Source organism: Amia ocellicauda, chromosome 1 (genome assembly GCF_036373705.1).
Source record: "Amia ocellicauda isolate fAmiCal2 chromosome 1, fAmiCal2.hap1, whole genome shotgun sequence".
NCBI classification, from domain to species: Eukaryota; Metazoa; Chordata; class Actinopteri; order Amiiformes; family Amiidae; genus Amia; species Amia ocellicauda.
Genome location: NC_089850.1, coordinates 44988105 through 45001809, shown reverse-complemented (window position 1 = coordinate 45001809; position 13705 = coordinate 44988105). Strand labels below are relative to the sequence as shown.

The 13705-nt window shown below is 38.1% G+C and overlaps 1 protein-coding gene across 1 annotated transcript in view; it reads right to left on the bottom strand.

Moving 5' to 3' along the window:
• Positions 1 to 13705, bottom strand: part of lpgat1 (lysophosphatidylglycerol acyltransferase 1) — a 47262-nt gene that overhangs the window by 27722 nt on the left and 5835 nt on the right. The window contains exons 4-5 of the mRNA XM_066706566.1: positions 1664 to 1782; positions 292 to 387 (exon numbers count right to left, since the gene is read on the bottom strand). Of these exons, the coding sequence (XP_066562663.1) occupies positions 292 to 387; positions 1664 to 1782 (215 nt within the window). The remainder of the gene's footprint in view (positions 1 to 291; positions 388 to 1663; positions 1783 to 13705) is intronic.

Sequence of the window (13705 nt, the reverse complement as noted above, 5' to 3'; positions counted from 1 at the left end):
ACAATGGAGCGCTTTACTGAAGAGACTGTACTCTACAGGCCAGAGAGAGCAACCATATATCAGTGGCTGGAGCACCTAGCATGGACAATGTCCTACAGTCCTGCAGACATCTGATGGATCAGCCACTATAGAAGGAGGTGTAGTTCTATATTACAACATTTAACCACTAACTAGACTAAATCACTTCCAACCAGTGAACAGCTTATGGGGAAGTTTGATAAGAAGGTTCAAAAGTCTTCCTTCTTACAACTTCTGAATCTATTCTAAAAAGGGCTCAGTTTCCTGTCTTACCTGTCTGATAAAGAAATCTCCATGGATTAGAGAGACTAGGCCAAAATTTGTGTATTTGAATATGTGGTCCATTAGCCACATCATCTTTTGGACCACCTGGAGAGGGAGAGAGTAAGAACAGAATAAAGATGGTAAGGGAATTATTTTTCATCATAAAATCAATCTTGATTTATCAATGTATTATTTATATTGATTTTTTTTTTTCCAGATCCAAGCTCACAGAGTAAAAGACTGAGAGGAGCCTTTATCATTACTGTCTGCACAAACAGAGATGTCTTACAAACTAATGAAAAAGTACAACCATCCAAATTGATTGCATTTATCAAAGGCAATGTGTGTTCAATTAAAAGAAAGAAAACACCACTCAAACCACATAATGCAATAATAACAAGGAGGATATCCTTCTGTGTGGATTAACTTCCTGAGAGTAAAAAGAAACAAATACACCCTCTTAATAAACACACAGAAAAAAACTTGCAGAATTAAGGAAATTGCTCATTGAAGTAAATGTGTACAAATTTCTTCAAGATATTTCAAATTTAATTTCAATGTACTTTAACAGGACTACTGAACCAGACATTTAAAAGCAGGTCTGTTCATTTCATTTGTATGTCGACTCCTTCAGTTCACTGGGCCTTAAGGGAACCGTGTCTTTAGGAGTCCAAGAAGCATCACTGCTGTGGTTTTACAACAGATCGTGCTTTTCTATAGAGAACCAGCCCTTTCCAGGGAGATGGGGACAAGCTGAATTAACTCCTGATCTCCCCTCTCTCAAAAGCCTGGGAGTGGGCAGTTAACCAAGGGGAGGGAGGGAGCATCTGCCATATTCAATTGGATTGTTTATTTTAACTTTCATTCAAGATATACTTTTCATGTGTTCACTCTCTTTGATATGCGTATATTACGTGCTGAGTGGGGGAGAAAAGCAAAAATAATGAAAAAGTACACTTTCGTGCTGTCAGGGGTTTATATTTCTAACAAAACCCTTGATACAGTTTGCTTTTTCCACAGTAGAAGGATCTTCACATTGATTATCTGCCTGCAGTTAATTACAATAAGTGATTATAATAAGTGGATCTATTGATTGTAAATGAATGGCAGTGCTCCGACTGGAACGGGTTCAGTTCCAGGTACTGGGCCAATTCCAGGCAGTATATCTATGTATTTTGTTTTCCCTCCAAGAGTAGAAGGAAAGTTGTTTTCCTGATCTTTTACATCAATGCTAGAAATGTAAACTGGGCTTTCAAAGGCAGCACACGTCTATCTCCTGGTTCTTTAGTCACTGATAGGACTCGCAGGAATTTCATTTTGCAAATGTAGCCACGGGCTACAAAGCTCTGGGAGCGGAGCTGGGCGCGGTTAGACAACCTACCGTTCCCTTGTCCTGTAGGCACATCATTAGGGTGCACACATCACCCGTGGCTTGATGGTTGACTATCACCATGGCTTCCTCTTCTGAAATAGGTTTCACATCGTCTCCCCACTCCATTACTGGAAAAACAGAAACAATTAAAAGGTGAGACCAATAGGTTTCCTGTTCAGTTTGGCACATTCACTTCTGACAGACAAGTGAGGCACCACTAGAACACATTACTACACACACTGGTGCAACTGGAAAAAACTATCTGTGAAGAACATACTTCAATATAACAGTAGTAAAAGTATAATTGTGTTGTAAAAGGAGGTAGCTAAAAAAGCCTGTACTTTTTCTTAATGTAGTCAGCTGAGCCTGAACCAAGGTTGTTGAGTAAAGAGGTAAGGGGGGAAGGATATTAGTTAGATTATCACCCACTGTAATGCCCCTCTTATGCATTTAGCTTGATAGTATTAATACTACACAAACTACTGCATTATGAATGGTTTTAATTCCTATAAAATATTGAATAAGGGGGGGAGGGGGAATTGGGTCAAGTCTCCCTTCTAAATCATGTAAGAGTTCAAATTAGGACCATACAAGCCTCCAACCATTTCCACTTATCCCAGCCAAATCATTAGTGAAGTCCTAGAGAACACAAAGCAAGCAGCGAAAAGGTAAATATTAACACGATGCTTAGTTTCGTTATGAAGGTTATGCCATAGTGCATCTTCGACCTTTTAAAGTCTCCATTTATGAGGCACTTCAGTTTTATGTGCATGGTAACCTTTGTTATTATGAATAGGTTGGTTTAGTTACTGCTTCCATTGTTTTGCAAAGCTTGTTGTTCTTGTTTTCTGTTGCCTGGAGCATGATGCTACTGTTGGAAATACCCAACCTGCCATCAGTTCATTAGAGATCACAAATCACATTAGAAATCCCACACTTCCTCCATTTCATTTTGCCACGTTCGGGGAAATGGAGAACCACAAAAAAGTTAGTCTTTACCAAAATATAATGAAGAATACTGTCATTTACAAAGTAACACCAATAAGTGCCACAATCTCCACTTTGTTGCCTCTAATAAGTCATGCAAGTAATTATTTCCAAAAATGGTGGTGCAATTTATTCCATTAAAAATGTTCTGGCCACAAAAACACTGGTCTACTAATCGTTCTGAAACCATAGCAACCCAAATATCAGGATGCCCATCTTGCCTTGAAGTACAAAGTTTTATCTTAATTAACACAGACAAAAAATAAAAGCAGCATTCTACTTAGGAACTATTAAATGCTGTCAGACAGTTTTATAGTAAGCATATGACTGGAGATTTCTACAGGATTATAAAATGAAGCGTTTACAGTTAGTGGATTATCATCAATACAGAAGAGTACACAACATTTCATGAAGGCCTTGTCTTGTGCGTTTTATTCAATAGTTTTCTTAAAAACCAAACAAATTTCAGTCTTGAGCTGTTCACTTAAAATACCAATGAAAATCCATAGGACCGTGGCCTTCTGGGACAAGGGGAGCATTACACAACTCAAATCCTCCCAAGCCCAACATCCCAACCTTCTCATTCTGCAGCCTGTCCAACTCTGACCTCCACTCCTGCCTCTGGATCATAGGCCTATTGCGAGTTCCACAAGTCCTATCCAGACTCGCCTCCTCCAGACCATTTCTCCTGCCTTTTCAGTGCCTTTTTGAAAATGCCCCCCCTAGCACCTGTTCTCAGAAAGCCTTATCCTGATGGTTGCCCTTACCAGAACTATCACCAGGACTCCCTCCCCAGTGATGTTCTTCAATGAGCAGTTCACTACCAGCTGTCTGGCTATACCCTTTCCAGAGACTTCTACTGACTGCTTAAGACACTTCATTCTCATCCTAATTCTTCTAGACCTTTCAACAGATCTTCACAATGCCAACACCACTCACCACTTCACTCTCATTCTCAGACACTGCTGTTTCAGGTCTCTCTCCCATTTGGCTCCTGACTTGCCATCCCACACCCCAAGAAACTCAGGTTGATGTTTAAAGGATGAACACTGTACAAGCATCTAGCACTGAAGTGGCTAAACTTTCTGTCCTTCAATGAATCAATTAAAAGGCTAGATGTCACTCTTTGTAGTCAGGAGGAACTGAACAAGGCAAAGTAAAGCAGTAGACCGATTAGTCAACGGCAGATCAGATTCACTCTCTTCAAAGGCCATGTTTTTCAGATTATTGAAACCTTGTCAAAGGAAACCTGTTCAATTACAGAAAACAGGTGGAACAGAAGGCAAGTCTTTGCTAGTTCACATTAATATTAGGCTACTGTGTGGTGATGTGTTCCTACTTCCACCAGAAAAAAGGTTTCAAAAGATAAACATATGTAGATAAAAGAAATAGATTATGTTAAAGGGAAGTAAAATGTATAGATAGAAAATAAAAAAGCTCTCTCCATCAAAGAGACCGAGCGAGCACGAGAACGAGTGGCCTTCACTCGACCCCAACTGTGTTGCTTGTCTGTAAACCTAAACAATTCCCCATTAAGAGGGCTATCTGCTATCTGATTAAGCTGAAAGAAGAGAGGTGATGAGCACACAGTAATCATAATACAATTCAGGACATCACACCCAGAGGAAAGTCCAGCACTGCAGGAGGGTGAAGGGGAACATATAGTAAGTGGTGAGAAAGTGACAGAGGTTTGAATCAGCCGAAAGGAATTCCCTGGGCAAGGGACTACAATAAATGTAATGTCTGGTAAGAGCTGATTCATTGCCTCTTTGAAACAGAATGAGTTATCCATTAATAGTACAGTAAAATATGTTAAGGGCTGCATTAAGCTGTGGTCTTCATTTTAAACAAATGCATACATAAAATCATGAGCCACTTAGGGGTAGGCTGATTTCTGGTCAAAGAAAAACACATTTCACACCATTCGTCAGAACTGGTGTCAATTGAAGACTGTAGCTTAATCTGTTTTTTTGTCAGTTGTACCCTGAAAGGCACTGCTCCCACAAAATACTGTGTTAGTGTTAGCTGTTCAGTTCAGTTACCTGCCATTTGTGAATATAAGTGAGTAGAAGTTTACTTCTAATGCCTTACGCATGATAATGCCATGATAAAATATCTACAACTCCATTATAAGTTTAAGTCAACTTCAACAGTATTTTAAAATACTGGCACTGTAAATTGTTTGAGTTCATATCCATCTGAGAGCAATTACTTTTTAAAGCCACAGGTGAAAGCTCAAGTCACCTCCAGTCCTGTTAAAAAAAAAAAAAAAAATTGGAAAAAGTACACCACAATTTTAATTGTTTTTGCATTGTCAGGGTTTTTATTTCCACCTTTAAACTTCCAGAAAACCTAAAGCAAATTCTACTATGGAGCAAAATGCATTAAGCTATTTTGAAGAGCACTCTACCGAGCTTGCTATGCCAGAGTTCAGTCTGTTTGTGTACAGACAAGGCAGAGCCCGAATTGTTCAGCAACAGAAATATTAAATGATCTTTTCTAGACACTTTTTACAAAACCACCTCATCAAGAGCAGAAGAAATGTCGGACAAAAGAAAAGTCAACCAGAGAATAAACATTACTCTGCCCTTAAAAAAAGTTATGGCTCGTTTCATAAAATGGGGAGCAAACTTAACATTTTCCTGCTAACTCAAAATTCTATACTGCCATTAATAACATCAATACTAATGAGTAGCAGAACAGGACCTTTGGATAGATACAGTAAGATAATGTAAAAAAAAAAAAAATGGATTTCTTGCCTTATAAGGCAGGAATTTCACAGTTCCCCTTCTACTGGTAAATGTTTGTTTGTTTTAATCACTCATGCTAGCTTTACAATGTCAAACCAGAGTACGCCACCTATTTAATCCAGTAACCTTGGATTTTATTGCTGCTTGTTTGCTTATGATGGTTTACTGATGAAAAGAAATCTAAAACGTCAGTTAAAATGAGGGAAGTGGTCTTGGGAATAGCTGGAATTTTGCTGTTTGTGAGGAACGGTTACAGATAAAACCCAATGTGAAAAAAGTTACTCGTACATAGCTACGTTTCAGCACAAACTTTCAAGTGAGGTACAAACAAAAATAAGCCATATAGAAACACGTCTGAGCAAAATACATAATTGATAATGCCAATCCGTTAACAAAAGCGTGCATGTTGAAAATAAATTAAAATAATTTGATATTAACAAGTTCCTTCACATTTACTGGAAACCTGTGAGGCTAACACATGTACAAGGAGATTTCATAAACTAAAAATATCCAGAAAACATTTACAGAACTGCAAGCAGTTTATTGCTTAGATACTGGATATATCAGAAGCTTTAGCATAACCATGACAAGACTTTGAAGGATAGAGTGAAATGTATTCAGATTTGGCTTGAACTTTGCTTGGCTAAAGGGACGATCAGGTCTTGTGGTCGAAGCCCCCCACCCTGACCCCAGCCCCAGCCCCAGCCCCAGCCCCACAGTGTTTGGGGAGAATAGAGGAATATGAAGCAACATTTGAGCCATTTGAGTCCCGTATTCATAAGTGCTGTGGGCGAGATCTCCCGAAATTTCATTTATAACTCCAATTAAATTTTAAACAATGCTAAAATATTCTCTACTGACCCACAAAACAGAAATATGCATAAATTAACCCTGATCTCCCACAAAAAAAATATATAACACTACTATAAATAGTACAAAATACTGTAGTCTAAGATCTATAATTCACATTTAAGAGATTGCACTATTTTGAAATCACAGGTCTTGGTGTCCTGTTGTTGAAAAGGTCTCAAGAGTTATAAACAGGGAATGGCAATAAGGATTTACAAAAAAATATGTAATTTCCTATTTTACTACTGTAGCCATTCAGCAACTTTGACCACATAAAATCTTACCCAAAACTATACGTTTTTAGTCCAAAGCCACCTTCACATCCACAATGTAATCAGCATTAATAAATCTGCCTACATGTAAGGACCTCTCTTTATAAAAATAAAAAATAAAGACATTAAAAGTTGAAACAATACTGTAATTAAAAGGAATAAGGTATGATCCTCCTCAAATGCAGTTAGAAAGAAAATTTGAAAAATGTTCTCTGTGCAGGTTGTCCTCATGGCAAACCATAATCTCAGTACTTGTAAGATATTGGGAGTTACAAGATCTTCAAAAGCATTAATATGGCAATTCAGGCACTGCAAAGAAATGAAAATGCAAACAACCTTTTTTTTTATTATTATTATTATTATTATTATTAATGGCCAGTGGACAAAAGCTGGGTAAGGAATTAAATAAGAGCAATTAAATGTCACTATCCTGCCAGATGGACTTACAACAAACACTACGCAATGTAACACAGCGGTGCCCGCAGCAGTCAGGTCAGAGCAGCAGCTCTCCCTGTATTGCAGGTCATAATGCTCTAGTGGGCCCTAGTGTGACTGGGTCGGTTGTGATCAGGAGGCCTCAGAGCCAGAAAGCAGACTAAGAAGTGCACCACATCTTACATCACAAATACAAACTGTCTCCAGTTGGGCCAGAAAGCATGCTAAGCAGTAAAGACAGTTCTCCACTTTACAACTACTACTCAAACTCAAAAACTGCACACAGCTGGGTCAATGAGTGCCGGTTGCTGTGCCAAGGAATAATGCTGCCAGAACTCCTGGAATTAAGACATAAAGGAACATGACATGTTGATTAGACCATAATTCTAAAATGTTGGTATATCTGGGCTATGGAAATAAATACATACATACATACATAAAATTACCCAATACTTTTAACACCGTCCGGTTCATCATTCTTACCATCAGGTTTCCTCAGAAGATCAACGGCACAGTGGTACACCAATCAATTAATGTAAATGAACAGTTGGGCCAAGTGTTATTATGGTTAATCTACAGATTTAATACATACAGTTTTTTTTTTAAAGAGGCTAACTGAAGCTTTCACAGAAAAGCTCTTTGTGGGGCTATAAGCACACAGTAAATTATTTACATTTACAACAGTTGCCACTGGCACTAGTTCAGTTTTAGAACAAGGTGAAAAATTAATTGACATCAGCTTTTAATACCTCCAAGGAACCGCAGAATTGTTTGAAATTGGCTTAGTCAGATTCAATTAAGTCTATGGAAAAAATACACAAGTGAATGGGGAACCTGTATCAAAAAAGGACTGCTATTCATTGGAATCCTCAGCCTAAATTAGAGAGTGACTATGACCTGTGTAATCATCATTTCCAAGAAATTGAAATACCAGCGTTCATACTCCTGGCAGAGGAGTAAGAATTTGATCAGACAAGACTGGGTGTGAAAACTGATTTACAGAAAACTGGGCGTTAAAGGAGAAGCACGTATTTGTTTAAACTTCTCGTGGATATCATGTCATTTCTGTGGTGGTTATTCAATATACTTATAAGAAGAGCTCTACCCACTACCCCTCTGTAAGAAAGTAAGTTATATGCTAAAGATGCATTACTGATTTACTTCTCAGAAGCCTCTTCCACAGCTCAGATACATTATTTCAGAAGCATTCTAACAGTAACAGAAACTGTGTGAGAAGTTATCCGAGCTCACAATCAAACAAGCAAGCAGAACACATAACAGGAAATCCGACGAGTAAGAAATTATATAAACTCCCTTAAGCTGTTCTGAATTTGGGGATTTATATTATGATAAATCACAAATACAAAAAGATTTAGGTAATACTATGAATTAAAGGAAAACATATCAGCAATTGAGATGAGGAGACTTATCAATCAAGTTGAATTATCTGCAACTGGTTATAGAACACTATTCTAAATGTCTGTTAAATTTGAAGACAGTGTTTTGCCATGGTGATAGACTACGAAGTGCATGAGAAATTAGATCACATTTATAGTATTTTTCGCCACGTCATCATAGGTGCACTGACTGCAAAGGAATCATGAAGTGAAAGTACCAACTTCAACTGCACCAGCTGAATTTCATATTAAGACAGTTTGCCGTGCTTTTATTTATTTGTTGGTGTGTTTTAATAGTCTGTAGTTTTTGTTTCTAGTTCCAATTCTGCTTCCTGTGGGTGTGCCTCAGAAACTGAGACACAGTCAGAATTTATACCAAACCATCTGCTTTTAGAAACAATGCCTATTTATGGTACCCATGTGTCATCTTCCAAGCTATAAGCAGGCCTGAAGACACATGATTTGAATTCTGGATCAAATCTATTGTGTCCAGGAGTTCTTTAAAAGCAGAACATTATAAGCTTAGCAGGGTGTACAGCCAGAATAAATGTGCCTTCTGATTGCCATTCAATGAGGTCATTGTAGTAAACTGATATGCATTAACAAACTAAAGCCATTTCACTACAATAGCAAATAGAAAAAGGTTGGAGAAACCCAGAAATCAGAAATGTCAACAAAATGTCACTGAACAAATATTTTAGTATCCACATTTATTTTTAAAAGCTGCCATTTGCAAAACAGAGGTTGAGCAACAGCCCACTGAAGATAATGTTATTGATTTTAAATGGAGTAGTATACAATGGAGTATTATTTTAGATTAGCAACACATTTATATATAGATTTCTTTTTTAGAAGGCTAGTTAGCCAAAACTTTCTTCAGTGTATTCGGGAATCCCTCTGTAGATGCATGAAGAGACAGGATGACAATGTTAGGCAGAATCATTGGCAAACTGATACTTTTTTACTCGCTAGAGTATGTATATTAAATAGCTGGAAGCAGCAAAGACAGCATTCTTTACAACAGTACATCAAATGAGCTAACAAACTGTTGCAGAGAGAGCAGAACAATTCCCTCTGTCTTTTAACCCAGCATGAAACACTGAATCCAGATCGTTCTTTGAAGAAAGAGCAGTGATTGACAAAAGTGAGGAGGGGAAGTGACCCAATTAAGCCTACCAAAATCTAAGTTTTACATGTTTTCTTATAAATTTGAATTTCACAATAAACTGGGTATTAAAATCAAAGATTAATCTCTCATCTAAACACTTGTGGTAGATTGTCATAAATTGGACTAAATTAACTAATTTAATTGCAAATGGGAAAATATCAGATATCGGCCCAAAATTTTCATGTTGGTGCATCCTTACTTTTGACTTCACCAAACACTGTCTTGTCCAGTGGCTGGAGGTTGTGGGTGAGGTGAGATGGGAGCCGGAGTAGCACAACCCCATTTTCTCTGGCCTTGGTCACAAGTGCCAGGGAAATATCTGAGGCATGACTGACAAAAATTAAAACTCTTGGCAGCCACATGTCAGAGATCTTGGGCAAAAACAGCTTCTCAAAATAGTCTTGAAAATTATTCTTCTCTGTCCATCCGTGATCTGCACGAAATTCACAGCAAGCTTCCGTCATGTTATTGCAGTCCCTATGTTGTTTTCCATGCCTACCCATTTTGTCCCCATAATGAGAATAAGGTAAGTAGTTCATGAATGAAAAGGATGTATTCGGAGTAATATTAATTCATTTAAGGCTTTTTTTAACATGAGGTACAATGGGTTCTGGGCTTATTAATAACAGTGGTCCATGGGAAATTAACTTCAATAATTGTATATTGAGTTGATGTATTTTATGTATTATAAAGAGATTACAGGTTTACATTATTTTTTACAACTTAGGGGGACCATATTTATTATTGTTGGTAGAACAAATTAAATAATTATTCTGCTTTCAAGCCATGTGCCAATAGGCTTTCCAAGGGCGCTGTTCCTTTTAAGCCGATATGACAAAAATAATTACATTTTAATATTATAATAACTGATAGAACATTAAATATTGTTTAATCAATTTTATAATTCTTATCAATATTCAACCAAGTTTGGTCTCCAAATTCCAGAAAAATTGCTTCTTTGGGAGGGCCCCTCATAAAGCAAAGTTTTGGGGTGACTTCTAAAAATGCTGCTGCACAGGGGCAGCACAAAGTCATACATAACTCAAGAACAAAAAATGTGACTGGCTCCACATAAAAAGCAATACTTTAACAATTCCCTGTCATTTTTGTATTTCAAAATAAAAGTGGGCTTATATGGTATGTGGGCTTTATTGGGTCACTTCCCCTACCACTTTACTGTTGTTTGCTGAAACTCTGATAATCTAGGTTAAAGGAGCAGTCTGTTAATCTGGCGACCACAGCCACTGTGCCCCATTTGTCTTGCACATCTCCTACCTGACACCTCACAAGACCTTCCCCATTTAGGGTAAAGTTTACAGTTGTAATGCTCATAAATGTTTGGGATTTCAGATCTAGACTGATAAGCATTAGTCTGAGAGCTCAGCAGTTTCAGATGCATGACAGAATCCAGAAACCAGTGGCTTAAAAACAGCCCTGAGAGAATTAGAAGACTTTAAATAAAGAATACAAATATATTTTTTTTAAATGAATCAATGACACAAATTAAGGATTCATTAAATATTTAATTTTCAAATATTAAAGGGGGATCATCCAGGAGTTTAAAGTACAGCATTACATTTACCTGCCTGTGCCTTATAGCCAACTGCCAAATGTGCCTGCCCAGTTTAAGTAATACTCTCCATCAGTCTGCACACTGCACAAGTCAGCCCCCAATGCACTCTTAGCTGCGCTGCTGAAGAAGCGGAAATCCACATTGACTGTCGTTTCAGAGGATTCTGGGTAGCTGCCCTACCAGCTGTGAGATGAGTGTGAAAAACTCTAGAGTCTCTACTCATCCAGGCACCAACCCACCACAAGATTGAGTCGACAACCTTTTAACACAGAACAGTACACCTTATGGGGGGGAGCAATTCACAAAATTAATTGTTTTATTTTTTAAATCATAAAAGTAAATTGAGAAATCGCATTCTTTAAGTAGCAGGTTCCAAAGGCCACCCCATGCTCATCTATCATACACAGCACAATGCTAACAGAGTTCAGAAGCAAATAAGAAACTGGCCGAACATAGTGACCTCAAGATGAATTAACAGTCCCCCAGTGTCACACAACCCCTCCCTCTCGGGCACCTTCACCGCGCGTCTCTAATTAAAGCCCCACACCCCATGTCCCGATGGCTTATCTGGCCTTTCAAACTGCACATGCACGGTGTGTCAGCCCCAGTGAGACTTTTTATATATATATATTATATATAACAAATAAATTATCCATTTCAGTAAATTTCGGTAAAACCACACTGAAGGGAAAATACAAATCAGGGGACATGGAAACAAACTTTTGGGGGGGACTGTGAGGAGATCAGACTGAGCTTTTCAAATATGTAGAGCAAGACTAGTAGTAGAACTGCTAGACAAACTTTACAAGTTTTCAAAATGGGAAAACTTACAACGAAGCAAAGAAACTGTGAAGGACTGGAATTCAAGGGTGAAATGACCAACGGCATAGAAAAGGTTGACCTTATAGTCAACTACGAATTGTGTCAGTTTGGACAACTATTAAAACCAACCTCTCCTGCAAGTGTATGAATGCAGTGTCTGTATGCATTTGACACAGGGAGGACTGATGTGAACATGCTCCTCTCCAAGGTATTTTATAACTTTCCCAACCAAGTTTAACTTCAGTCAGAAGCATTTGACCATCCTATAAGCAATTGTAATCTTCGCAACAAGAAACTAAAAGTATTATAACTATTCTAGATGGTTGCTAAGGTGACCATATACTCTTTTGTTTTAGGAACATATAAAGGTTATCATAAAGGTTATCAATTTCCCAACGTATATTTAACCATGAGAAACCTTTGGACAACACTACATACAGTCCATCTGAAATAACCCTGAGAAGAGATTTGTTGCGAAGTCATCCTCAAAGTATTTTAACTAAATGCCATTACTTTTAATTCCTTCAGCTGCTACACTTCGTGACACAAACTAAATAGTACTCATTTGGGAAGCCCAAATCTGAAGGAAGCAAGGGGAAAGTGTACACAGTCAACTATTAATCTCCATTCAGGTTTAAATTATGTACAGGTTTTCAACAGAAGAATTTTCCAGGCCCATAACAAGCATCAGTCTAACTGACAGACTGCATAACATCTCTCCTGACATTTATCTCACAGGAAGATAATTCCTGAACACCTGACTTAGCAGTTTACAAATAGTGGATCTCTTGCGGTCCTGTGTAATTGGGACTCATACAAACACTTGTGCATTTCTACAAGGCCCATGTCTTTCCCCCCTCATAACCACATCCTAAATCCATGTACAAAAAGTAGTTAATTAATGGGATAGAAGCAAAGACATACCCCATTCTCATTATAGCACATTAAGATGGTACAAGACTATTCAAATTATGTAAACTATGCTACAACAGTGTCTTTACGATGCAGTCCGAGCAGCGACATTTCAAGGACATCAGGCCAGTGTTTCATAAGAATGCCACAGTCGGCAAGACTTTTTTCCCCCCATTTAACAAGATGTTTATAATCCAGCAATTATCCTGTTCATATCATTAAAACAGCATGGGGGGAGGGGGGGGCTTAAAACCTCAAGGCTTAACATCAGTCCGTACACCGAAATGTAGCAAAGAAGAGGACAGCCCAACCCTTGGGAGTCTCCTTACACCGTCTGCATAAAAATCTCCTAAAACAATGTAAATATGGCGTGAAGGGGAAGTCTCCACTGGGATTAACAGCGCTGTGAACATATAAATATGGCTGGCAGAAGACCTCCTTATCTCAGTCCAGAGAATGCCACCTTATGCCAGCATAGTGAGGGCTTTTCATGTCAAGCCCAGAGTGTTTGTATATTTGCATTGCTCCAAGGGGCCAGGCACACATTGAAATAAGTAGAGAAACAAAACTGCAAAAGCTACTAATCTGCAATATAAACAGGATTAATAGCATAAATACGCATTCTATGGGTAATGCCTTTCAAGTTACAGGATCACATCACAGATAGTTATCCTGTAAGAGCACAAGTGTACTCAGTCAGAGAGAGTAGACCCATAAATAAATTAAACTGCTATTAAAGGAACAAAGACTGAATAAACCTCATTTTCCATCGCCAGTCTACCCATTGTTCTACCAGAGGATGCCTGCGCCACGGCCGCTTCATCATCAGGAAGGAAATTAAGTATTATCATCATGACAGGAGATTTAATACACAGTATGCAAAAGG